The sequence below is a fragment of the Empidonax traillii genome, unplaced genomic scaffold (genome assembly GCF_003031625.1).
Source record: "Empidonax traillii isolate 1590-97213 ecotype Southwest subspecies unplaced genomic scaffold, ASM303162v1 scaffold204:size1584377, whole genome shotgun sequence".
In the NCBI taxonomy this organism is placed as follows: domain Eukaryota; kingdom Metazoa; phylum Chordata; class Aves; order Passeriformes; family Tyrannidae; genus Empidonax; species Empidonax traillii.
Genome location: NW_020955397.1, coordinates 1,351,109 through 1,377,335, shown reverse-complemented (window position 1 = coordinate 1,377,335; position 26,227 = coordinate 1,351,109). Strand labels below are relative to the sequence as shown.

At 51.2% G+C, this 26,227-nt stretch overlaps 1 protein-coding gene across 3 annotated transcripts; it reads left to right on the top strand.

Annotated features, from left to right (window-relative positions):
• ADAMTSL2 (ADAMTS like 2) lies at window positions 1–25,473 on the top strand. Of its 3 annotated transcripts, none has more exons than XM_027887193.1 (19): window positions 1–31; window positions 1,526–1,637; window positions 2,657–2,799; window positions 3,103–3,178; window positions 3,578–3,680; window positions 5,360–5,505; window positions 5,607–5,730; window positions 6,687–6,767; window positions 7,953–8,128; window positions 9,069–9,333; window positions 10,117–10,498; window positions 13,974–14,077; window positions 15,938–16,064; window positions 17,926–18,139; window positions 19,786–19,941; window positions 21,282–21,452; window positions 21,572–21,748; window positions 22,842–22,986; window positions 24,214–25,473. In XM_027887193.1, the coding sequence occupies exons 2-19, from the start codon at window positions 1,527–1,529 to the stop codon at window positions 24,330–24,332; spliced, it is 2,820 nt and encodes a 939-aa protein (XP_027742994.1). In that variant the 5' UTR covers window positions 1–31; window position 1,526; the 3' UTR covers window positions 24,333–25,473. The 3 variants fall into 3 exon arrangements, with proteins under 3 accessions (XP_027742994.1, XP_027742993.1, XP_027742995.1); XM_027887192.1 differs by having other exon boundaries at window positions 9,069–9,411; XM_027887194.1 differs by lacking the exons at window positions 1–31; window positions 1,526–1,637; window positions 2,657–2,799 and having other exon boundaries at window positions 3,085–3,680; window positions 5,360–5,500; window positions 9,069–9,411.
• The last annotated feature ends 754 nt before the right edge of the window (window positions 25,474–26,227 follow it).

The following is a 26,227-nucleotide window of genomic DNA, read 5'->3' as shown; positions in this document are numbered from 1 at the left end:
GCATCGTCCCGCCCGGCCCCGCCGCCCCCAGGTACGGCCCGTCCCGTCCTGTCCCGTTCCATCCCGGCTCCGCCGGACCCTTCCCCGCTGCCCGCCCCGCGGAGGTCGAGCCCCGCATCCCGGCTCGGCATCATCGCCCCCGCATCGCCCTCCCGCCGCCAGTGCTCCCCCGGTGCCGGCTCCGCGATGCTGCTCGGCCACATCCCTGCCCGCTTTCCTTAATTTTTTTCCTCTATTTAACCACGCAGCCCCGACCGCCTGTAGGATAAACTCCGAGCGCGCTCTGGTATTGGCTTCGAGTCAGGAGTGTCTGGGAGCCTTAATGAGAACCAAGTGTAAGGCAAGTCTCAGCCACCTGTCCCCGGGATCCCCGGCCAAGCGCTCTGGGCTCCCATTAATCAATGGATCTGCCTCTTGGAAAGTCTCTTTTGCATGCTGGACCTCTCCCCTAGGGCGCTCGCAGAGCGGATTTGGGGACCTGGAAGCCCTCTGGTAATTTTTCTAAGCCAGATGCCAAAGCAGTGCTGGTATTGCCGGCAATTCTGCATTTCCAAAACCGCTACAAAAACCTTTGCAAGGAGGAAAAAAAGAAAAAAAAAAAAAAAAAAAGAAAAGAAAGGCGGTAGGGAAGAAGCTCTTTATGTTGCAGGTCTGCAGTCCTGCCCCCTCTCCTCAGGAGCAGCACCTCTCCCACCCCCCTGCTTCCCAGAGATACTGTCTAGCTGCTTTTCAAGGGAAATTAGCTTAGGGGAGGATATTTTTTCTTTCCTTTTCTTACAGACATGAGCTGCTTTGATTGCCTGGAAGCATGATTTCCTGAAACCTGCTCCTTTCTGGCTCTTGCAGTGAGGTTCACAATAAAACGTATTGTGGTTTTGAGCTGGGTTTTATTTAAGAAAATGCCATTCTGGGCTACTCTCTTTCATGAGGCAGATGGAGAAAGAGATGAAAGGCTGACACTTGGGATACTTCATTTCTGCTCTTTAATTGTGGGGCGTTTCTTTTCTATAAGAACAGGCTCCTTCCCTGGGAATCGATGGGAATTGGAGTGGAACAAATGAAAAAAAGGAGAAATAATGGCTATTAATTGCATTTTTTTTTTTTTTTTGTTTATGAAGCCTTTCATCTCATTCTTCCAGGAGCAGTTCTGTAAATGAGGATATTTAAATGCACTGCTTTTATAGATCCAGGGACACTTCTAGTTACTTGTTTGGTGTAAGTCGTGCTCTCTTGCAAGACAGGCTCAGAGTGGTGTCAGGTGCAGCCACTGGCAACCAGTGCGAAGTTGTGGTTTGACAGGTAACAACAGAGCTGGGAAGTGAACCTGTACTGTGTTAATGCTTCCACTAATTAAATGTAACTTCAAGTTCAAGCCCTTGCAGCCGCTGGAGGCCGGTGTCACTTGGCTCATCAGGACTGCTGGAGAACACGTGTGCTGTGTAACCCAGGCAGCAAAGCAGCCCCTGCTGCTGCTGGTGGGGTTGTGTGGGATTTTTGCTTAGTGCAGTGTCTGGTTGCCTTCTAGGATGAAGGTATCTAAGTGGAGGTGGAGCAGCATCTCCATCAGCGCCCGACTGCAGCTGAGAGGCACCCTGGCCCTTCTTCTTGTGGGCAACGTGGTCTTTGTGATAGCTCAGGTAAGAACATCGCCTTGCTGGGGGGTCCCTGGGCTTTAAAATGCTGCAGTGTCTGAAAGGGCAAACCCTGGGGCTTTTGCAGGACTGCTCTGTGAATGCAGCAGGTCTCCAGAAAGCGTGGAGCTTTCTGTCTTGGCTTGGCTCTTTAGTTTGGGCTTGTAAGTTGTACCTTACAAGGTACAATAGTAAGGTTGTACTTTCATGGCTAACAGCATTCATAGGTCATTTCAAGGGCTCCAAAAGGCTGAGCCCTGCTCTAGGGTGAGCATCACTCCTTGGTCCCTGCAGTGGCTGGAGCTTTCATTTACTTCACATGGAATAATTTTATCCCTTTTCCAGTAAGCAGAGAAATGATAGCACTCCCCTAACCAGCAGGTGATTCTGGGTGAAAAAATTACATCCCTCCCCAGCAATAGCTGGGATCCAACCACCAGGCTCTCTGTCCCTTAGTAAGGGATGTGGATGCATCTTATTTGGCCTCTGCATGGTTGCATCAGGGGGTGGGACATGGGGGTGTTGGGGACCCTCCTGAAGTGACAAACCTGTGCTTGCAAATAGAGCACACAGGCTCCTCCAGCCTGCTGGCACACAGTGGCACCCACTAACACACTCTCCTGCTGCAGAAGGCTTTTGCAAGGGTTTGCTGAAGTTTTAAGTGAGGCTTTTGGCTGCAACTGGCTTTTCAGCTCCCTGAATTCTCTGTGGAACAAGAGCCAGAGAGCACCAAAAAGTCTTGGAGCGTTTGGGGTTGTTTGGGAACTCGGTTTTGCCAACTGAGCGAAACAATGAGCATTTCCTTTCCTGAGGAATCCCAAATATTGCCTATTCATTCCAATTTGTAATGAAAACACAATTGGAAAAATGCAAGACTTCTTGCAGGGTGGAAACCTCAGACGTGACCTCAGCTGGAGAAAGCAATGCCCCGGTCTTGCAGGGCAGGCTGGGAGGCTCAGTTCCCTCACCTGGGCTCTGGGGTGTGGACACTGACTGCTGCTTCTCTTGCCTGGTGCTCTGAGCAGGACCTGACACAGACCTCCAACAGCCTGGAGGAGGGGGCAGACGTCACGGCGTACTGGTGGGGCGAGTGGACCAAGTGGACGGCGTGTACCAGGACCTGTGGGGGAGGTGTCAAATCCCAGGAGAGGCACTGCCTGCGGCAGAGGTACAGCACTCACCTGGCATGGGGGGGGAGACTCCAGCTCCTTGATCCAAAATGTTGTTACTCAGTGAACAAGGATTGATGATAGAAAGGTGTCTGATGAACCCTGCTCGAGCAGAAGGTGTGTCCCTGAGGATGCTGTGCCATGGGCATTCCTGCCAGGGGCAGCAGCCAAGCTACTCCTGTGCTGGCCCTGCAGTGTGCCCAGCAGGGATTAGTGCAGCAGGGCGGCAGACACGGGACAAATATATCTAAAAAAGGGAAAATTGTTTCTGATCCTTGTCTAACCATCATTTCTTCATTCAGAAGAAAGTCGGTGAGTGGGCTGGCCAATAAAACTTGCACTGGGACATCCAAAAGATACCAGCTCTGCAAAGTACAGGTAAGGATATGCTTTGTCTTGTCAGGAACACTCAGTGTGGGAAGTCATGTATGGCATTTCTGGGTCCCTTGGAGAGGTAACACCTCTTGCCCTGTAGCTGTCACCCTGCTGCCCCTCCAAGCGACTGGGAGTCCCCTTCTTTAATGCCCATCACCCTTTATCAGGACTTTGGGCCTTTTGCCTTTGCTAAGGGCCATAAAACCCCAGAATGGGTGATAATTGCACCATTTCCCGGGGCGTTCCCCCTGGCTGTTCCTGCAGTGGGGGAAGGAGAAGGAGGAGGAGGATAAAGCCCTGGGTGGGGAAGGTGGTGGAAACACTCCTTGCAGCTGGTCGTGATGAGCCAGAAACTTTTCCCGCACTTTGTTTCCATCAGGATGTTAATGTATCCTATTCTAGGAGTGCCCTGCGAACGGAAGGAGCTTTCGAGAGGAGCAGTGCTCATCATTTAACTCCCATGTGTATAACGGCAGAACATATCAATGGAAACCTTTATATCCTGGTAACAAGACATTCTTTGTGTGTTTCATAATGCTAAGCCAAATATTTTGATAGTTATGATGCTACAGCCTGCAGGAAGGCTCCTCCTCTGCTGTTTCAAAATGATTTTTCAGAGGCACAATCAGCTGTCCCAGCTTCAAAGGCATGTTTGGCAGCTGCAGGGCAGCTTAAAAATTAAATAATAACATGAATTTGAGGCTGTAGCCGGTGTTGCTCTCAGCTCCTGGGGACCAGAGGGGCTGGAGGAGGATGTGAGAGCATGGGGTGATGGGGTATGCTGGCAGGGAGGGTTAGGCTCACCCCAGTGTCCTTTGAGCCGGGGCCATTACTGGCTGTGCTGTGTTTTGGTGACATTTGTCGCTCCCACGCCCTCCATGTGCTCTGTCAAATGTCACCCAGATTCAGTCAGTCAGTTTGGTCACCCGGGGTGAGCGACACAGAACTGCAGGAACAACCTGTGAGTCAGAGACTGAGATTCTGTTTGAGTTTTAGGCACCGAACTCCCATCAGAATCAAGCATTAAACACAAATCATGGCCAAGTTTTCGAGCTACTGGGTATTCAAGACCCTTTTCCTGATGAGGAGGCTACTGAGCGCTGCTTCTTCAGAGTCACAGTGCCATTTGGGTTCCTAAAAATAGAGATGGGATCTGTTGCAACTATATTTTAGGGGTATTTGTCCATACCTGAGAAGAATTATTCTCCATGAAATCACTTGTCACCTTCTTTACTGTGTAACAAGCCCCTCCCTCTCCAGCCTTGGCAGGGTCAGTGGGGTAGAACTTGGCCCATGAGCTGTAGCTCCTTGGTGGCTTTGTCCCTTTGCTGTGGCAATGTGACAGTTTCTCTAAACATATTTGCTCTTCAGGCTGATTCACCAGGGATGTTGCAGTGAGTTGCTTTGTGTTTCATCAGGTGCTCACGTGGCTCCTGGGGGATTTGCACAGTAATGTTTTGACACTGATGCTGCCTTGCTTGGGAGCACAGGCCAGTGGGTACATGACTGCTCAGGAGTTGGGGGAGATAAACACTTGGCATCGTGTTTTCTGAGGCAAATAGGAGTTTGTAATTTGCTTCCTGTGGATATTGTAAAATGTGGGACTGCTGTGCTGGTGGATGCTGCCAGCCAGTTTTATCTGCAGAAGGCAAAGGGTGAATTAAGTCCAACGTGGGGGTGAATGTTTATGGAAAAGTTACATATCATAAAATGTTTTAAGTTGCTGTGGGTTTGAATATAGGCTTACATATGTCTTTCTAATGATACATCTGTTTATTTAACTCCTGCATGAAGTGTTGCTATGTGAAAATGCATGGGGTTTTTTGCAATGTGCACATATATCACTACTGCAAGTCCCTGCACAGAGCAGTGTTGCTGCTTCAGTGCCTGCCTTGGGCTGATGCTGGTGATGCCACTGGCATCCCTGGGGCATCTCCTCCTGGCAGCAGAGAGGTCGTGCCAGGCTGTGCAAAGCCTTGCAGCAGAGGGCTGTTACACTGCCAGAAGTGCCATCTCCTGTCTAGCCTGAAACACAAGAGGTGGCAGCTTCTGCACTGTTGGCTGCTCGGCAGTTGTGCTGTTGCTGCTGTTGTTTAGCTTGGCAGAGGTTCCTTGACTTCGGTAGGATGAAAGTTATTGTGTTTCTGCTGGTTTTGAATGTCTCTTTATATCCTTTCCCCTCAGATGACTATGTTCACATTTCTAGCAAGCCCTGTGACCTTCATTGCACCACTGTGGATGGTCAGAGACAGTTGATGGTTCAGGCTCGGGATGGAACATCCTGCAAATACACGGATTTCCGAGGGGTTTGCGTGTCTGGAAAATGTGAGGTTGTTAAACATTATAGCAAAAATATTGTTAGTAGCATTCAGAAAATTGCGATGGTGCGAGGTTTGCCTGACCCTCAATGCTCTGTTTGTGCATTTTTTAGCCCATTGGCTGCGATGGCATTCTCTTTTCCACCCACACCTTGGATAAATGTGGAGTTTGCCAAGGAGATGGGAGCAGCTGCACCCACGTAACCGGCAGTTACCGGAAAGGAAATTCTCATCTTGGTAAGGCCTTGGGGACTGTGGGCTTTAATTGCATCCACCCTTACCAACTGCCCAGCTTCAGGTTTTCGTTTTTTTTTTCCCCCATATGTTCTATGTGTGTTAATGCTACTCGTAAATTTGGGCAGAGAAAGCCTTGTTTAAAAAAAAAACCAAAACAAACAGGAATTTTGCATGAGGGTTGTCAGAAACCAGAGGTGTCTCTGGTTTTGATTGGTGCAAGAGGGTTATGCAAGAGGCGGGTGTCTATTTTAGTCTTTTTTAGTCTTCTAGCCAAAACCAGGACACTTATGACCCAGTAAGACTAGAAATAAATGATTTGTAATAACAGGAAGCAGTGATATTTTGAAACACCAGGATTTCAAAAATTAGTGTGATGTAAAGCAGCAGAACCTACTTGTCCTAAATATAACAGTCTAACTCAGGAGTTATGATTAATGCTCTCTGAGGATCAGTTTGAGATGGAGCAAGCTGCAGGAACCTCAGAGGCTGTAGGAGGACTTGTCCCATCCCATCTCTTGCCTAGTGTTAAGCAAAAGGGAGTCAAAGGAGAAACCAGCTGTAATTTCTTGCTGGTGTTTGAGGAAGACTGACTGACAATGGGATCGATATTGAACCATGGGCCGGCTTCTCTAGCTGATAGTATATCTGAAGACAGTTTTTTCTTACACTGGTTTTGAGAAACATGATATTTGTGCATGTAGGGATTGCATCCTTTTCCCCCTTTGGCATAAACCAGGACAAATAGTTCACATGCTTTCCTATTATCGACAAGGTCATATTTTCAGCTTCACAGTTATCAACATTAGGGTTTGTTTTATTTTTTTAAATCCAGAACTCCTTAAAAATAACTTTGGGCCCAGGCCCGAGTGTTTGCTATGTTGCAGTACTGACTGTGGAGCGTTTCATTCAGATTATTTGTTACAAAGATCCTTTCATTAATCCGTAGTTTCCCGTAGGCTACTCGCTGGTAACTCACATTCCCGCCGGAGCGAGGGATATCCAGATAGTGGAACGGAAAAAGTCTGCAGATGTTCTGGGTGTGTATAACCTCTTGGTACTTCCCTAGGATGCATGCCTATGGCTGGATAATGCTTTTTCCGATGCGAAGCTGAAAGCGGTTTTGTCATCCTAGAATATCCTGAGCTGGAAGGGACCCACAAGGATCATCGAGTCCATTTATTGCAGACATGAGCTAAATCTGTAGTCAGTGTAAATCCAACCGTGTTGTCTAAGCCAGTGTGTTGCTCCTCTCTGCAGTCTCTGAGCACCTGGGCTATGTTCATCAACACTTTGATTGCTTTAATGCGGGAACTGTTGGTCAGAATTATTGTGGTTTCAGTGTGGTGTGACAAACAACTCTGGTGCTGGATCACAGATGGCTGAGTGACTTCACCTCTCTTGTGATCCCCTTGACATTCTCCCACTTGGGGAATGTGCAATGGCCACATGAAAACTGCACCAGAGTGTGTTCTACGTGTTTTGCCTCACTGAACTGCTGTGGCCACACCATCCATCTCATGATGGAGGTGGCAAAGCCACTTGGGAGCAGTGTGGGAAAATCTGGACTTGCCCAAGAGAGGCACACTTGCTGCTGTCATGCTCTGCTGCCTCAGAGGCTCGTGCCATGAGCAGGAAGGTCGATGCCACACCCCTGGAAGTGTTCAAGGCCGGGTTGGATGTGGCTCTGAGCAACCTGGTCTTGTGGAAGGTGTCCCTGCCCATGGCAGGGGATTGGAACAAGAAGAGCTTTATGGTCCCTTCCAACCCGTACCATTCTAGGATGATTCAGTGAATGAAAAAGGCTTGATTTGGTTAGCAGCTCCTGGGCTAGCTCTGGGTGACTTATCTTGGGCCACTGCTGGCTCAGGGGACATCAGCTCAGGGCTCCCAAGGAGACAGCCCCTGCCCTTGGCCATCTGACAGGCTGCTCACTGTTTGCAGGGCTGGGATTGTTAAATGTTCATGCTGTGCTAGTGCCAAAAGGGTGAGAGGAGCCATGGGCAAGTGAAAGCCACATACCCAGGAGCTTGCAATGTACACATGGCCCAGAACTCTGGGCATGTACTTGTATGATTTGTGTTGGAGATAAGTGACCAGTGCACTGCAGTGTGGGAGAATTGCTTGTTTTCTTACTGTGACACTCTGATTTTATGAACAAGGGGCAGTATCACGCACCTTTGCCCTTGCATGTGACGGCCCTGACTTTTGTCTCTCGTTTGAAGCTGTGGCTGATGAAGCTGGGTACTATTTCTTCAATGGGAACTATAAAGTTGACAGTCCAAAGAACTTCAACATTGCAGGCACGGTGTTCAAGTACCGCCGGCCCATGGACGTGTACGAGACCGGCATCGAGTACATCGTTGCCCAAGGACCAACAAATCAAGGGCTGAATATAATGGTGAGCTTTGATTTTTTTTTTTTTTTTTTCACGTTCTCAAGGGTGGGGGTGATGGGGAAGAGAAAACCTGCACTGGATCAAAGAATGGGTGGGCATGTAAGCAGAGTCCTGCCACATGGGGAGCTTGATTAGGGGAGTGGGAGCAGTGACCAGTTACTTACACAAACCTGCTTAGTTTGTGTTGGTGCTCTCAGATGCAGGCAGGGCTGTGGGTAATGAATGTGGGCTTGGTAACTCCTCTCTGCAGGGAGAAGATGCCTCAGGCACTGCAGGGGGATTTCTCTTCTACTCCTTGGCATTTTTATCCAAGTTACCTGGCAGGAAAAGTGAAAATAAGAAATTGGGCCAGAGAGCTTAGACAAGTACATAAAACTTAAACCCAAATTCTTTCCTGAAAGCAAACCATCTAAAACCAGGCATTTGGAGAAAAGACCCTTAATTTTCTCCTGGGCAGCCAGCCAGAGCCCAGCTCCTGAGATCTTCCATGTAGCCCCAGGCTCCTCTGGAAGGGGGAAGAGATGGTTGCCTGGGTGCTTATAAAGTATTAGACTAGTAAGAGATTGTAGTGCCTCAGCTGGGAGCCCCCAGCCCCTCTGTGGATATAGTAGCTGCAGGGTGTGTTTGCTCCTCATAAAGCCACAAAAAAAAAAGGCTTTGGCTTTTTGGTCAGTAACTTCTGAGGTGGCTCTCCCAGGTCTCTTGTCACTCAGTGTGATCTGTGGCTCACAGTCCCTGAGCTGGGATTAATCCCCATGGCAGTGCTGCCAAATAACCCTTGGAAAATCATGGTGGGCTCCAGTTGGAGGAATTTGGCAATATGAAGGAAAGCAGATTGGAAATAGCCAAGTAGATGCTCACCAACTGTCAAGTCCAAGACGAATCACAAGCTCGGTGTGCCATATATTCACTGCAACTGCTAATAACTCAATTTGTTTGCTAGGTCTGGAATCAAAATGGCAAGAACCCATCCATCACGTTTGAATACACTCTCCTGAGGAAGCCACACTCAACAAATCTGCAGCCCATCTACTACACCTTCTCCGAGTCAGACAGTGAAGAGAGCAGGGAGTTCGATGGAGACGTGCCATTGGGTTTTATCCAGCACAATGCAACCTATTTTGGGAAAATCTCCACGGAAAGGATAGACCTGGAGAACCAGGTGTTTGGAAGGCAGGACACGGAGGAAGATTTAAACTTGAGCAAAGGTCAGGAAACCAATGAGGTCTATGAAAGAGCAGAAACAATTGACTGTGAGCCAAAACTGAAGGGCAAACAACCCCAAGGTAAGGAGGAGACTTGGGCCTCACTGTTCTGCTTCTCAGAGCTCTTGTTGAGAAATGCTCTGTTTCTACCTCTGGTGATTCTGTTGGTTTGTGTTTTGGAAACCTCGGAAAGTTCTTTAAAACATCTCTGCTCATAAATCCTCTTTGCCCTTCAGGTTCTGGTTTCTGGTGGGGGTTGGAGGGTGGACAGTGGGTAAAGTCTCCCCGCTGGTGCCCTGCTGTGCTTTGCCTCATGCCAAGGACAGGAGGGAGCCCTGGGTACACAAAACTCCCCGTCACAACATTTTCTGTCAAGTCCCACCCCTCCCCAGCCCCCAACAATCTCCTTCCCATTCAAATCTCTTGGGCATCCCACCCCCAAACTGCCTCGAGTGCTTTCCCAGCATGGCTGCATGTGCTCTGGGGGCCAGCAGGGCACCTTCCTTTCCAGCCTCTGCTATTGCTTGGGGCAGTGCTGACGGGTGCTGAGCTCTCCTCTGGCCACACCACAACGGGAATAAGACCCTCAAAGCTGCACACCCTTCCCAAAGGGTTACAATCCTGTGAGATTCCCCCTCCCCAAGAACCCAACTCCTGCCTCTCTTCCCCCTGGGTGGCTGCTCAGGCTCTAGCGTGTCCCTGCTGCTCCAGGCTGCTTCCCCCTCCCAGGCTCAGTGCACTTTGTGGTTGTCACTGTTGTTTCCCCTCCTGTTGGCTCCAATCTAGATTCAAACGTAACCAGGTCTACTTACCAGACAGACCATGACGGCGGAGACTTCGACCCCAGGTTCTCCTCCAGGGAATTCCTCTTGGAGAACGCCATCACGGACAAGCTGCTGGACAAGAGCTCGGACTCCAAGGAGCTGGTGCTCAACATGACCATGAACAGCATCTTTGCCCAGGGAGACCCCATCAACTCCGTGGGGTCACACATTGACAGCCTCTACGCTGACTACGAGGACACCGACGGGGTTGTGACCTACTCCATCAACAGCACTTACCTGGAGCTGAGCAACGGCAAAGCCACCAACACGTCGGCAGAGACACCCTTTTCAAACGCCACAGTCACCGTGAGCAGCCCTCAAGGGAACAGGACCCACAAAGCAAGGTAGGACACAAGTCTTTAATTAAAGTAATTCCTAGTTAGTGTTGTTTTCAACTCTGAAATGCAGACCCCATTGCATGGTTTCTCTCTGCTTTGGAAGCAGAAGGTAAGTGGGGGTAGGATGGTGTATGTGAAAGCTTTCTGTTGGGAGTTAATTTTGGAAGGAAGGGGCAGAGGTTTGGGAGCAGAAAGTCAAGAGAGCTTTTAAGCAAGAGGAAAACTAACTGTCCTCCTGAGTGGGCATGTTGGTAAGTCCATGCTGACGTTTGTCAGCTTAGGCCTTGCTCTCTGCTGTCACAGTTTGTTGTCAGAGCCACGGCCCCTTTTGCCTTCTCTTGACATCCTGATCCGATTCCCCAGCCCCTTCCTCCGAGTTCTGATGCAGCAGAAGTTGGTCCTGGCCCCTTCTTACCCACCCTGTTGACAGCCACCTTTGATCCTCCTCCCTTGTGATGGCAGGAACATCATTCCAGCACCTCCCAGGCACGGCCCTGCCTTGGAGGTGTTGGAGAGGCAGAGCAGGACATCAGGAGCTCCACTGTAGGTCCGGCAGGAGTAGCCTGGGTTTGTTGCCTCAACAGCTGCAGAAGCAGCACAGTAGTCACTGCTTGGACAGGAACATCACAAGCTCTGCAGTAGCAGCTCATTGATTGATATTGGGACTTTCAAGATTGCTTTAATGGCTGTTTTGAGTGGAAATGTTATAAAATGCCTGTACTGACAGCGGGATGTGGCTCTGGGTTTGGTGTGTCATGGCCAGGGGGCTGGAGCACGAGGCATGGGAAGAGCTTTGGGGGCTGGAGTTGCCCCATCAGGAGGAAGGGAGCTGGAGGGACAGCCAGAAACTGGGCTGGAGGAAATGGGGGTGGGACACAAGGGAAAACTTCTTCGCCCTGGTGTGGGGCAGGCTCAGGGATCCCCATCCTTGAGAAGGGCAAGGCCCTGTGGGACCAGTCTATTACTGGGGTCAGCCTAGTTCTGGGCAGGAGCTTGGACTTGAGACCTCTCAAATCCATCCCAGGCTCAGTTTGGGATGGACGGTGCCTCTTTGCTCATTTTCATCCCCTATCAATGAACAAGCAAGAGAAGATCAACTCTTTGCAACCAGTCTGTCCATGTGGGACAGTGTTGGTTAGAGGTGGGGGAGTTTATTGCTTTCTGAACTCTTGTAGCTCTTAGTGTGGATGGAGTTACCCAGTTACAGGAGCACCTTGTAGATGCTCTCCCAGAGAGGTGTTCCCTCTGTAGGAACAAGCCCCACTGGGATTGGGATGGATGGGTGGCTCTTCTTCCATGGTAGGGATGCAGTGCTGCTTTTTTTCTCCTGGAGCAGGTTAAAAACCTTCTGGGATGTGTGGGACAGATCCAGGCACCCTTCATTCTTCATCCCATGCTGTGGTGTGCAGCCAGGGCTTATCCTGCAACACAAGCCGCCCTTTTGCTTAGGAAAAAACCCCAAAATTAAACAGAGAAATGTGAGCCCAGGGACCCTGGATGTTGATCTGTGGTGTCTGAGTGTATTTGTCAGGATTATTCCTCTACTACAGGGACTGTTAAGGGAAAAGGGGAAGCCCAGACCTCAGCTAGGGGTGAGGGACTGGTGATAATTTTTGGTGCTGTTGTTCCTTGAAAAGCAGATGAAAAGCGCAGGCAGGGAAGAAAATACTTAACTTTGTTATAAAGCTCTTAACAAAGAGGAAAAAAAAAAACAAAATAAAAGAGAAAAATCTCCCCAGTTTTATGGGACAATGAGCTGCTGTTTGCATTTAGAAGAGAACAAAAGGACAGTTTTGTCCTTGCTGGAAATGGTCAGAGCTGAACTCTGCCCTGTGCCCAAATGTCTGATTCCTCTGGAAAGAACTTGTCCTTGCGACCTCCTTATACATAGAAGCTCTTTTTTTGGGATCACATGCATTAAAGGGACACTGTTGAAAGATATTTCTGTCCTCAGATAAAACGTTTTTTGAAGACTTTCTCCTTCTCAAGGGAGAGAAGTGTGGGTCACAGGATAACTTGGTAGTTGCATTGGTACCTCAGAGCAGGCTATAGAGTGAAGGATCTGGGTAATACCCCTTTTTCCAGGGAAATTAAAGCACAAAAAGCAGATGTTGACTATGTTTTAATGTATCTTACTGACAAGTGTCATTTGTGAACCCTCTCCTGGCTGGGTGGCAGCTGGTGGCACATGGCAGGGACCAGGGGCTGGTGTGGGTCCCCAGGCAGAGCTGCTGTGGCAGATAAAACACTATTTATAGTGAGTTGAGGTTGCTATTTTTCCACAAAAAGAAAGAAAAAAAAAAGTCACATTCATTTCAGTTCCATTTGTAACGCAGGAAGCGACCCCTTGCCAAACTGACAGAGGCAAAATCAACAGGGAAAATGAGATTGTTGTTGTTTTTAATCCTTCTGGAGGCTCAGTGCTGGCGGTGGAAGGAGGGTGGGTCTGAAAGGAAACGACTGGATTCTCAACAGTGTCCTTTTAAAGGTTGATTTGATAGGCTGGACCTGAACTACTTCTTACAAACAACTAAATAAGGCAATTTCAGAGCTTCTGCTGCCTAGAAATCACACGAGCTGCATATCTCGCCAGGCCAGAGACAACTGGATATCAGGATACAACCTTGTATGCTATTCCAGTGTAGCTGTTTCAAGGGTTTGAACAAAGGTATGAGAACAGAACCGAAGCCTTTTGTTGTAAAGGTGCAGTATCCCTGATGTGTTACACCCTCACAGCCCGGAGGATGCACTGAACGGGGAGAAGCTGCTAATCTTGGTTTGATGCATTTTTGTACACCAGGCTGACTCCTTTACTCCTTTCCCTGATCTGAGAGGTGCAAATTACCTGCCTGAAACAAAACAAAAATAAGCCAAAGCAAACACAAAGCAAAAACAAAGCAGCGGGCAGGCCAAGCGGGCTTTGAGAAACCGGCTCATAAGCTCCTGTGCCACGTGCTGGCTTTGGGAAGGAGTGAGCTGTGGAGATAGGAGCAGCCGAGATCTCTGCTGCGTTGAGCAGCACGAGTTGGTTTGGCCAGCCCTGCAGACACAGGGGAGGAGATACTGCACCTTTAGTCACTGTATGCTGAGGGCCAGGTGTATTTGAGCAGAAAATGCACACTTTTTTGTTAAATTCTGAACTGTTTCTACTTGTGGGTATTTTTATCCCATTCTCTCTATTTCTAGACAGTGGAAGCTCTGCCTCTAACCGGGCTGGGGATTCTACTTGGGGCTCAGGACAGGTATGTTGTGAAACAAAAAAAAATAAAAATCGATTCAAACAAACAAACCTCCCAAAAAAAAAAAATCAGAAAAACCAAACCCAAACAAGGCCAAACAAAGCACATCCCCTCCCAAACCCAAACCCGACCAAACTGTAGCCAGATGTGTGTGTCTGTCGTGGCCTGTCACCGCTCGCCTTGTAAATGCCTTTTTTTGTTTGTTTTGTTTTGTTTCTTTTGTTTTGTTTGCTTATTGCTAGAAACAGATTGAAGTTGTTAAGAAAGGGCCAAGGTGTGAGTGCTGCTGACATGTACAGGTGGAAGCTTTCCTCCCATGAACCCTGCAGCTCTACATGTACCACAGGTAGTTATATGAAGCAGCCAAATTCTGCACAACCGCTGAAATCACCTGGTGTGTGAGTCACTTTTATGTCTGTTAGGGATGGGAAGGATCTGGTGATGTGTAGGGGATCCTGTGATCTCTGGAGCTGGTTCAGCACGACCCCAGATCTGCTCTGCCCGGGTGTAAAGGCGGGGAGAGGAGCTGGGGGCCGAACATGCAAAGCCCACCGACCCCTCAGGTTGTGCTGAGGACCAAGATTTGGTGCCCACCATGTCCATCCCCCTGCTAAACACCCACCCTTTGGGAATCTCTGAGCTTTGCCTTTGCTTCCCATGGCTTTGTGGGCCCGCTGGGGCTCAGCAGGATCCCCAAACCTGTGCTGAGTCTCCTTTTTCTTTCCCCTTCCTCCCCTTTTTTAACAGCTTCGAGGGGTTTGAAAAGCTCAGCTACTTCCCTGCAGAGTGAAATTTTGAAGATTGTTCAGCTCTGGCAGGAAACACAATAGCATTTGGCTTTTTGATTGTGTTTTGTTTCTCCCACTCCTTCTACCCTGGAGCCTGATCTCGGCTGCGAGGGTGTAAATCTGGAACAGTGGCATGGATGCCAGGGATACCGAAACTGAGCCTCTCTTCTTTATGCATAAATTTCCTCTTTTTTTGCATAAATTCCCCCTTTTTTGCCCCCTGAAAAGCTTCAAGGCACCTGATCTCTCTCGTCCTCCACCCCTTGGTTAGGGGGTCCTGGCCCCTGCCCATCCCTTGTGATGAAGCAGCCATGTGGGTTGTGCACTCGCCTGCCCTGTCCCTGAAATAATCCAGATCCTGTGGTGCTTCTGGAATTAGAAAGAAGGAAAGAGGGGGGAGAGAGGAGTTTACAGTCGAAGGGACTTCTCTTAAAAGAGCAAATGCAAGAATTTTATATTTTCAGCATTTTTTCTTGTCCATCAGACTCATGCCCACAGCAGGAGTTTTGCAAGCCGTCTCTCTCCCCAAGATCTTGTCATCCACATGTCCTGGGACATTTTTGACTTCTTTGAGCCCCTCTGAGCAAATTTCTCCCTTCACTGGGCCAACCCTGCTCTGCCCTGTTTTGCAGCAAGCCGAGAGAGGTTTTACTTAAATTTCTCCCTTCTCCTTGCCTTTTCTCAATGACATATCGCAGAGAAGCAAGGCCATGTCAAGAGCTGTAGATCTTTTTTTAGTTTCATGTAAACCATATGTTCCTGAGAGCCGCAATTCTTGTTACCTGTAGCCAGAGCAGCCTCCTGGTCCCCAGCCAGGTCCCAGAATGGACTTCACAACATTTACTCTGGCACGGGAGGCTGCGGGGGGAAAAGGTCTCGGTCTGACGACACTGGCTGCCGCTGCTTTCGGAGGGGGAGCAGGAGGGGCAGGTGCTTCCTTGCCAAGCCTCCAGGAGCCCTGCCTTGGCCTGGAGTGCTGGGGAGCACCTGGGGAGCACCTGGGTGCAAACAGGGTGCAATGCACGGAGAGAGTGGGTGGATGGAGCGGGTTGGGGGACCGTTTTCTGTCGCCTCCACCCACGAGGCAGGGTGGGAGCTTCCAAGCAGACTTGTTGCCCTGAGTATTTCCTATAAAAATGTGTTAGTCATATATTGATTTTGGTGGCAAGCCCTGGCAGGGATGGCCATGCCCGCTTTGGAGCTGGCCAAACTCAACCACGCTGCTCATACTGGCTGGGTGGCCACTGCGGTTGTCCCCTCCCAGCAGCATCCATCCCGTGGGACAGAAAGCCCAGCTCACTGCTGGAGGAAGTTTGGAAAAATGCAGCTAAAAGAAACAAAAAAAGGGGGGGGAAAAGAGTTTGGATGTCAAAATCACCAAGCATCCTGTTGTGTGTGTGTGTTCTCTTTGTAACCAGGAGTCATGTCCACGTACGCGATGTGTGTTCGCTACGACGGGATCGAAGTGGATGACACGTACTGTGATGCCATGACCCGTCCCGAGCCCATCCATGAGTTCTGTGCTGGGAGAGAGTGCCAGCCAAGGTACCAGCTCGACAGGGCGCTCCCAGGGGGCTTCCTCTGCTGTGGATGTCTTTGGGGGAGGCGATCGGTGTGGATTTGTGGGAGGTAGCAGGGACATCCCCTAACAACCCCATCCCTCCTCCCCCAGTTCCTCATTGCGGTTACAGCTTCCTAAGGAGGGACAGCAGAGGGGCAAGAGCTGATCTCTCCTCTCTGGTGACCAGTGACAGGACCTGAGGGTCCTGTGAAGCTGTGGGTCCACATGAAGCTGTGTTAGGGCAGGTTTAAGTTGGGTATTAGGAAAAGGTTCTTCCCCCAGAGGGTGGCTGGGGACTGAACTGGGGACTCCCCAGGGCAGTGGGCATGGCACCAAGGCTGACAGAGCTCAAGGAGCGTTTGGACAATGTTCTCAAACACAGGGTTGGATTGTTGGGGTGTCTGTGTAGGGGTGATTGTGAAGGAAGACGGGGAAGGAAAACACACAGAGTATAAGATTTCCTCGGACTCTCATGTTAAGGCTGAGAGTCAGGGCAGGCACAAAAAGTGTGGGGAGGTGAATGGTGCTGCTGCTGGGAACACACCTGCCCTGTGGGCACCGTGGGGACTGTAATCTCTATTTGCAATAACTCTGTAATTTTTTGGCACAAATATTAGAGCTCTTTTCGTGCTTTGATTCTCCCATTAGTCTTTTATAAAGCAAATCCTCCTTATGGCTGTGCTGTTCCAGCTCCACTGGAAGGGTTTGCACTGTAAAGGAGAAGAGCTGCTCTGTGATTTGCCAGTGATTGCAACTCAGTAGTGGGTAAACTGGGGAGCACTGGGAATTCAAACAGGTCAGCCAGCACATTCCCTAGCACTTGGGCAGATGGGGGGCTGCTTGAGCTGGCAACACTTTTCCAACAGAAAATGTTAATTTTGACAGATCTGGATGGGAAAGACCTTGGTTTCATCTCCCTTCTGAATTTAAGTGACACCTCTATATGTGTGACATCTCCCTAGGGCTGCTTGTTGTGCCTGGAGCCCCACATGGGGTGTGAGACCTTGTGGCAGCCAGAGACAGGGCTCTCCTGCTTGGAGAGTGGCAGCAGTGAGAGGCACGGAGGCTGCATGGGACAGTCCTGCGTCCAGAAGAGCTGGGAATTCTGATCCATTTAGATTTTTATATTTTTACCTCATTATTTAATCCAAAACTGCTATAGTGTTGCTGTACTGTGACAAGCTTTGACTTTCTATGTCTTCATCCTTGGTTTACAAGCTGCTCCTCTCTTGTCAGGACAGGGATGGCAGGGGACAGTAAGGGACAGGCAGTGCTTGGAGCAGATCCCAGCTCTTCCAGCCTGTCACACGTGGTTAGCAGAGTTAGAGTGATGGTGGGATGTGAATGTCTGTCCCACCGGGGCTCAGGCAGCTTTGTGTGACATTATTGCTGGGATTTGCAGGGTGATGGATTTCTGTGTCCTCTCTGAGCAGGCTGAGCAGGCAAAAAAAAAGAGGTCAAACATGGGCAAAAGAGCATGACAGAGAAATGTGCTGGCACAGCCGGGGTCGCAGCGGGGGAACGCGCAGCCCACGGTGACAAACACTCACTTGTCACCGAGGACACCGGGCCAGGCCTTGCTGTGCCATCCTTCCTCCTGACGAGCTGGTGTTTAGCTTGCGGACACGAGCTGGGGTCTGCTGGGTGAAACCACCATATGGCCATACTTCCCGTCCCGCAGGAAAACCTCTCACATCCCTCAGGAAAACCTCCTGCGTGCTGGCAGCCTGACTACAGCTCGCTCCCCTCGCAGCCACCTCCCTCCAGCCGAGGGCAGGGCAGGGTTTTCCCCGTGGGATGCTCCGGCCGTGCCCCGGCGTGACGGCCCCTCTCTTCCCTCCACAGATGGGAGACGAGCAGCTGGAGCGAGTGCTCCCGCACCTGTGGGGAGGGATACCAGTTCCGCATCGTCCGCTGCTGGAAGATGATCTCGCCGGGGTTCGACAGCTCCGTGTACAGCGACCTCTGCGAGTCCGCCGACATCACCCGGCCGGACGAGCGCAAGGTCTGCAAGAACCCGGCCTGTGGGCCCCAGTGGGAGATGTCCGAGTGGTCTGAGGTGGGTGCCTGGCCTGGCAGCGCTGAGGGTCAGCGGCTGTGCCTGCGCTTCTCTGTTCCCTTCCCGATGTGAGCTCACCCACAGCCATCAGATGCTCGGCCTGCCCACACACTCACTGCAGTCACTGTGTGTGGACCAACGTGCAGCAGGGGTTTTTTCCCCTAAAAGGAAGACCTGAGTCCCGTATAGGATGGGGAGGTCACTGCCATCAGTCAGTGCCCACAGCTCACATCCTCCCACCACAACTTTCTTGGCAGCCTCTTCAACCCCAAGGTGCCGGGGAGGAGATTCCACCTCACACCTGAATTAAATTCCTGTAAACTTCCCTTCCTCGTCTCCAATTTCTCTGCAGCACATGGAGAATGAAACTTTCTCCTTGCTGTGCCTTAAGCCGATCCCTGAAGCTGCTGAGATGGTTTGGGAAGGCACAGTGCTGGTCCTGTTCTACCTCACTGGTTTTCTTGGGAGAACCCGTGGGAAGGGTTTGTGCCCTGAATTCCTTTCCAGGCACGGACAGTGCTCCAGCACAACCCTTACAAACACAAAGCCATGAAAACGACCAAACCAGTGCTGCTTCCTCGGGGTGCCTCTTCCCAAATCAAGCACAGACCTTATTTAAGCAAGAGCAGACTGAGCTCTGAGCCGAGCTGTCCGTGGGTGCCAACCTGCCCCATGGTTTACATCATGAGGAATATGACTCTTCCTCCTGGGAAGCTCCCAAAAGGCGTCTTAGTCGTAATTTAAATGTCTCTGTTCCTCTGCAAGCTGGTGTGCATAGTTTCCCTGGAGCTGATGGAGTGGCTGGTGCATTCCTTGGTGGTGTAGGATGTTTTGACTTTCCCAGCAGGGTAGAGAGGAGCTCCCTGTGCACGTGCTGGCGCATTTTGTCCAGCGTAGCAAACCAGAGTGGCTTATTTTACAGAAATCTGTATTCTCCTCCAGCATGTGTCGGGGACAGATTGCTTGAGACAGTCCTGGAGTAGATTGTTCTTAGCCAGCAGCAAAGCTAATCTCCTTTGGATCCCATCTGAGGTGGGGTGCCAAGTTGGCTGGGGATATAGGCATTAAAAAAAAGCACATTTCAGGGCTCTGAGGATTAACATCTCGGTCTGAGCGCTGTGCTGTTGACACTTTTCCCTGCTTTACGTTATGCACGAAGCGAGTGTGTGTATGTGAGACTGTAGTAACTCAAATCCAGTTCTAAATAATGTCACCGGCCTGTGCGGTGCCAAATTTATCCACAGCATAAAAATCTCAGTTGTGCGGCCTGGGGGGAAAAACATTCTCCAAAGAGGGGGAAAGGAGCTGGCTGTTCCTGGGAAGGAGGCGAGGGAGATCTCACCCTGTCTCTAAGTGACAGCTAAAACTGTTCAGCTCCGATCAGGCATTTCTGGAGCCTTGGGTTCCCCCCCTCTGGCATCGCCTGTCAGAGAGCACAGCACCCGGGCAGGATGCAACCCTCCTGCACCTCGAGCTGATGGCTGAAGCTGTCGAGGGGGTTTGGGGGAAGAGTCATTTGTGCGTTTTCAGCGTGCGCTTTTAGAGTTTGATGTTGGAGTGTGGAGAAAAAACAAAGGCAAAGCTCCCGGCTCCCATGGTGTCGGGAGCCCCGGCTGACGCTGTCCCCTCCCTGTCCCCTCGCGCAGTGCTCAGCCCGGTGCGGAGAGCGGAGCGTGGTGACACGGGACATCCGCTGCTCAGAGGAGGAGAAGCTGTGTGACGCCAACGCCCGGCCCCTGGCCGAGAAGAACTGCACAGGGCCACCCTGTGACCGACAGTGGACCGTGTCCGACTGGGGACCGGTGAGACCCCCAACTGAGTGGCCATCGCCACCCATCACAGTTTGCAGGCTGGCTTGTCTCTGACACTGGGAGTTTTGGGGTTGGGCTTATCCTCCCTGTTAGCTCCCAGCCCCAACAGTTTGCAGGCAGCCTGTGCTGGGATCCAACCTCCAAACAATTCCGCCGCTTTGGCTCTCCCAGTCCCAGTGTCACCTCTGCCAGCACTGTCACCCTGGGTCACCCTGACTGCACTGGTGGTGATCCAGCATCCGAGTGGATCACACAGATTCTCCCTTGGTCCTCCTTGAGTGTCTTGCCTTGCAGGGGATGTGGTGCAGGAGGGGTTAAACCCTGAGAGACCTGGCTGAGGGCCTTAGTGGGTGTCAAAATCCCTTTGTCTGTCTGCTGCACAGCATTCCTTGGCAACGCTGATGCTCCATGCCCAGAAAATGAACCTTTTCCTTTTTAACTCTTTTCCATTTTTTCCCCAAATTTTCCCCTTTCACTTTTCCCCCTTTTCCATTTTTCTTTTCTTCTTTTTCCTTTTTCCCAATTTTTCTTTCCCCCTTTTTTTCCTTTTCTCTTCCCCCCCCAGCTTTCTCCTTTTCTTTTTTCTTTCTTCCTCCCCTTCACCTTTTTTTCCCCTTCCTGCACAATTCAGCTCCAAAGACCCCCTCCATCCCAATCTATTTTTACCCAGGTTTTGATACATTCACATCAGCTAAAAATAAGTAGTTTCCATGGCAGCAGCGGCGCTATGAAACACCAAGAGCCTCTGCAAGAGCGGCCGTGAAAGCACCGGGGAGCGCTGGCTGCTCCGGGCAGAGCCTGTCTGGCCCTTGGCAGCGGGGGTGGAATATTTTCAGTCACTTCCTTGGTCCCCCTTGCCTTGACCTCTTTGGGAGCCACCCCGGGGTTCCCTGTTTGTGGTGCTTCCCCTGCTGCCTGCCCTGAGAGATGCTCAACACTGTGGGGCCATGGCACTGGCACAGGTTGCCCAGAGAAGCTGTGGCTGCCCCATCTCTGGAAGTGTTTAAAGCCAGGCTGGACGGGGCTTGGAGCAACCTGGGCTAGTGGCAGTGCCCCTGTCCATGGCAGAGGGGTGGAATGAGGTGATCTTTAAGGTCCCTTCCAACCCAAACCATTCTGGGATTCTGTGACCACTAAATCCGTGTTGACTGTGCTGGGGCTGCCTGGGAAGGATCTGCTGAGCTTCCCTGTGACTATTTTAAGCTGGGCCCAAATAATCCCCCCTGTGATTTGGTGAAGGTGGGTGTGGGGAGGCGTTGCGGGATGGGGCAGGGCTGAAGCTCTGCTGCCTCCCCACCCCTGACCGCCCGCCGTGCCCGCTGTGGTTTCAGTGCAGCGGTGGCTGCGGGCAGGGCAGGATGATCCGGCACGTGTACTGCAAAACCAGCGACGGGCGCGTGGTGCCCGAGTCACAGTGCAACCTGGAGACCAAGCCCCTGGCCATCCACCCCTGTGGGGACAAGAACTGCCCCTCACACTGGCTGGCACAGGACTGGGAGCGGGTAAGTGAAGCCCCTCTGCGGCAGGGGGTTGGTTTTGGGGGGCGACGGAGGAGGGGTGCCCTCAGTGGGGCCGGGCTGGGGTGCGCAGGTCTCATCGGGCCCCACTTGCGCCCCTGCAGTGCAACACAACGTGTGGCCGGGGTGTGAAGAAGAGGATCGTGCTCTGCCTGGAGATTGTCAATGGCAAGATCAAGACCCGCAGCCCTGCTGACTGTGACGTCGCCAAGAAGCCCGTGGAGGAGACGACGTGCTTCGAGCGGCCGTGCTTCAAGTGGTACACGACCCCCTGGTCGGAGGTGAGCGGGGAGGGAGCCCAGGGGCATCCAGGGAGGGAGATGGAAGTGCTTTTCCTTCAAGATGCGCTCGCCCTGAGCATTTGAAGCCCTGTCCCCTTGTACTGAAAGTCACGCTGCCTGCAGAAAGCTCCAGGATGGTGGATGAACCTCTGCAGGACATGGTCACCGAAGGGGCACCCGGGGAGGGTTTTGCTGCACCGGCAACTTGGAGCAGAGAGCCTGCCCTGCCATGGTACAACTGGGACTGTCTGTGCTCAGGGAGAACAGGATTGAGAGGGGGTGTTTGGGGTCAGCTGTAGCTTTGTTTTTTTCTTTATTTTGCCCCCTTTTTTCCCTGGTGCTGCTGTTGGGAGTGTGGCTGGGGGTGTGCACAGAGCTCATGGGGTGGCTGCCCTGGGGAAGCAGGGGTTGAGGATGCAGGGCTTGAGAGCACAGGTTGCCCCAGCACCCTGCATGGTCTGAAAGGCAGCTGGGGTTTGGTGGCCAGGGGGCTCAGCCCAGCAATCGTGGGCTTCCTGCAAGCCCTCCCAAACACAGCCTTCCTCGCCCGTGCTCCAGGCGCCTCGTTTTGTTTAGTCTTGCAAACCATCATCACAGCCTATAATTAGCCAAAGCAGCCCTGCTGTAATCCCAGCCTGAAGAGGCATCCAAAGGGCAGCAGGCAGCGAGTGCCGGGCCCAGCAGCAGCTCCACAAACCCACAGTGGGATATGCAGAGGTACTGACTCAGCAGCCCCACTCCTGGGGTGCTGTGAGGGGGGTCCCATGGCCTTGAGGTGGCTGCAGCCACCCTGGTCCTACAGGACTGGGCAAACTCATTCGTGGCCCCTTGTGAAGGGCAGCAGGAGGAGCGAGGACGTCAGGGCCAGGGGATGGGGCCACATCCATCTATCCCTGGGCAGAAGCTCACGGTGTTGGCAGCAAAGATGGAGTAAGGGGCCAATGCTGTGGTGCTGAGACAAGGCATTCAGCCAGGAGAAGAGTTCTCCTCCTGCCTTAACACCTCCAGCAAGCACATTTTTTAAAGCAGATTCTGGCTCAGCACAGTCCCCTGTGATGGCAGGGTCTTACCTCACTCTCTCTCTGTTCCCCAGTGCACAAAAACCTGTGGAATTGGCGTGAGGATGCGGGATGTGAAGTGCTACCAAGGGAAGGACATCGTGCGGGGCTGCGACCCGCTGGTGAAGCCGGTGGGCAAACAGACCTGCGACCTGCAGCCCTGCCCCACAGAGCCCCCAGGTGAGCCCCACTGCTGGCAGCACCCCGTGGCCTTGATTTTCCACGGATCCCCCCAGGCAGCACTGCCAGCATCTTAGCTTCCACTGCTCCCAGTTGGATAATCATCCCAGAGAGGATGTACGGGGGCAGCTCTCCCTCTGTGCCCAAGTAATGAGGTGCACTGGCTCTTTCTGGAGGTAACCCCGTTAAATTAAGGGGGGAGTTCAGAAGAAACATGTTCTGAGCTACAGATAAAATGGATCTTCGAGAGCTGATTCGGGTGCTGTTTCTGTGTGATTCCATCTTAAGTCTAGGGAGTTTCATCTGTGCCATTATTTTAATGATTTTTGGTCTCCAAATGTCCCGTGGGATTTGTAACTATCTCATTATCTGACTCGTCTGCTGGCTCAAAGTCCCTGTGATCTTTAGCAAACACGCGGTTCTAATCCTTTAATAGGATTTGGGAATAAGGACGGTGTGGGAGAAAAGCATGAAAATGGGAGACAGATTTGGGACTGGCTCCTGGCTCAGCTCTGGCCTTGCTGGGCACTCTCAGCTGCCCACTCCCTTGGGATGAGGATGGGGCATGGAGCTTGTGAGGTGCCTTGTGGTGACCTTGTATTCAACTGCCTGCCCAGTGACCAGTCTGGCTTCATGTATCCTACGGATCTTAAGAAAAATATATAAAAATATATATAAAAGTGGAAATCCTATGGGTTAGAAGAAAACTGTTGCTCTGAAAGGAGCTGGGAGAGCATTGAAGCAGCCTCTGGACTCTTTCCTGTCTCCAGCATTTCACTTGCCCTTAACTCTGGCTGTGGCACTGCTGGATTCCCTTTCTCAAGTTGCCTCCTTGGGGCAGAAATTGTGAATATGTTGGAATCACCCTGTGCCCTACCAGGGGATGCCCTTGGCTTGGGGGAAGCTCAGTGCCAGTCTCCCTCGGTGACTCCAGCAATCCCTGGGCAGCTCCGTTTCCCAGGAAAGAGCTTGAGCTTCAGGACTGGGACCAAATGAGACTCCCCAAGCCAGGCCTGGTGTGACTGAATGGGTCAGCCTTTTTGCTCAGGTTGAGAAGCTCCATGGTGTTTTCCAGAGGATGCTCTGCCAGGTATCAGGGAGGTGGCAGTTGCAGCCCGTGGTGTTTAGGGCAGCTGTGCAGAGGGGTGGGAAATGAGCTCACGAGCTTGCAATGGTTTATTTTTCATTTCTTTTTCCACATTATGCCTTTTGTGCTCTCTCCCCCAGATGACAGCTGCCAGGACCAGGCAGGGACCAACTGTGCTTTGGCCATCAAAGTGAACCTGTGCAGCCACTGGTACTACAGCAAAGCCTGCTGCCGCTCCTGCCGCGCGCCCCACTCCTAGTGCCGGCAGCGCCTCCCTTAGCGAGGGCTCCGCGTTCCATTTAGCCACACGTCCCACAGACTGGTGATCAGGATGCTCTGGGGTTGGTTTTCATTTCCCCACCGATGCACAACTCCTCTCCTCGTCCCTCTCCCGGGACAGTGCCGGCGCGACTCAGCGCAGAGCCGGCACCTCTGCCCGTTGGGAGCCCCCCCGCTCTCAGAGCTGTACATAAAGTCGTGTATATTTGATTCCCCCCAAACTGCAGGTACATCCATGTGTTTTTCACAAGGTCTGGTCCTTTGGTTTCTTCCCTCCGTGCAAGTTTGGGGTTGGTGAGGGGAAGGTGTGAACTCGGGGAAGTGCAAGTTTCCCTCTGTCAAGGGGATTAGTGCCTCTCTCCTAATTTATCCCAAGACCTGCACACTCTCGTTAGCTGCATTTAAAGTGGTGGGAGGCTGATTCTCATTTGCTAAATGAACTCAAGCCCTTTTTTGTAATATGTAGGTGTATACTTTTTCAGAGAATTTTATCTTATAATCAAATGTTAGTTCCATAGTCCTTACAACCCCCCCTCCGATGCTGACATATTGTATATAATATGGAAACATAACTGCACTTTATATCACAAAAAAGACGTGCTCTTTTTTAATATATTTGTTTACAGACAGTGAACTTTATCCATATAATCATTAATTTGTACTCATATGTATATTTTAATAAAGTTGTCATATTTATGGTGGTATTTTGTTTTATTCTCCAGTTTGTAGTGGGGTACTGGGAACACTGGAGTCAGGGCTGCAAACTTGCTGGTGCCCAGGGGAAGCAAAGCAGATTGAAGTCAGGGGAATCATGGCTGCTTGGACAGTGATGCAAGGAAAAGTTCCAACAGTTTTGGGGGATTTTGGGACCACTGCTCTGGGTTGCTTTAGGACTGTATGTGAGTGGCTTTAGGAACTGCAACTCTGAAGCTCCTCAGGAGTTTCTGAGCAAAGAGACTTGCTACGATGCCAGTAAAGAAAAGGGCCTTTCCGAGCTCCCAAGGGGGTTGTTGCTCTGTGTTTCTCCAGGTGTGACCCCCCAATGCCAGGCTAAAGGCTCACCACCCACACTGGGGTGTGCACCCCAACTGCTGCTGCATTGCTCCCCTCAGCAGCAGGGACATCCTATGCCCACACGAGAGCTTCGCAAACACCACCCCATGTTCACAGGGGCAGGGACAAAAAGAAACACCTCAAAGCCCATGTCAAAGTAGTTTATTCCTTTTTTTCTTTTTTTTTTTTTTTTTTTTTAATTTCTTTTTTTTTAACTTTCCCTCCTCCCCGAGATCCCCAAAATCCTGTACAACAGATCACCAGGTGAAGGTTAGTGAAAGCCAACCGTTTGCTTAGTTTCCAAGCTACAGAGGGAAAGAAATGAGGGGAAAAAAGGAAGGAAGGAAGGCTGGGAGGAGAAGTACAGTCACGAGAAATGGGGAGAGAAAGGGCTCAACGCGTGGAAACAAACCCCGGTGAGAACTGTACATGGGAGCATGGCCCGAGTGGCTGCATCCCTCTGGAGCAGAACCATCGTGCTCCCGGGATGCAGCACCGCAGGGACCAAGCCCAGAATATTAAACACGTATGAAACCAACCCCAGCCCCCCCCCCCCCCACCCCAAACCCAAACAGAACCCCCCCGAGAAAGTCGAAGATACTCATTTGCAAAGACTGACTTGTACTTCAAAAGATTTCCTGTGGAATTAAAAGCCCTCGTGGTTAAAAGTAAAATACCCAGCCGGGCTGCAGCACAGTGTCTGTGAGCTGATGGGGCTGGAGCCACAGCTCACAACAGTTCTTCCTGCAACATCTTGAAAAAGGAAAGCTGACCCAGAGCACAGCACTGGGGCCACTGGAGTCTCTGTGCAGCCAGTCCATC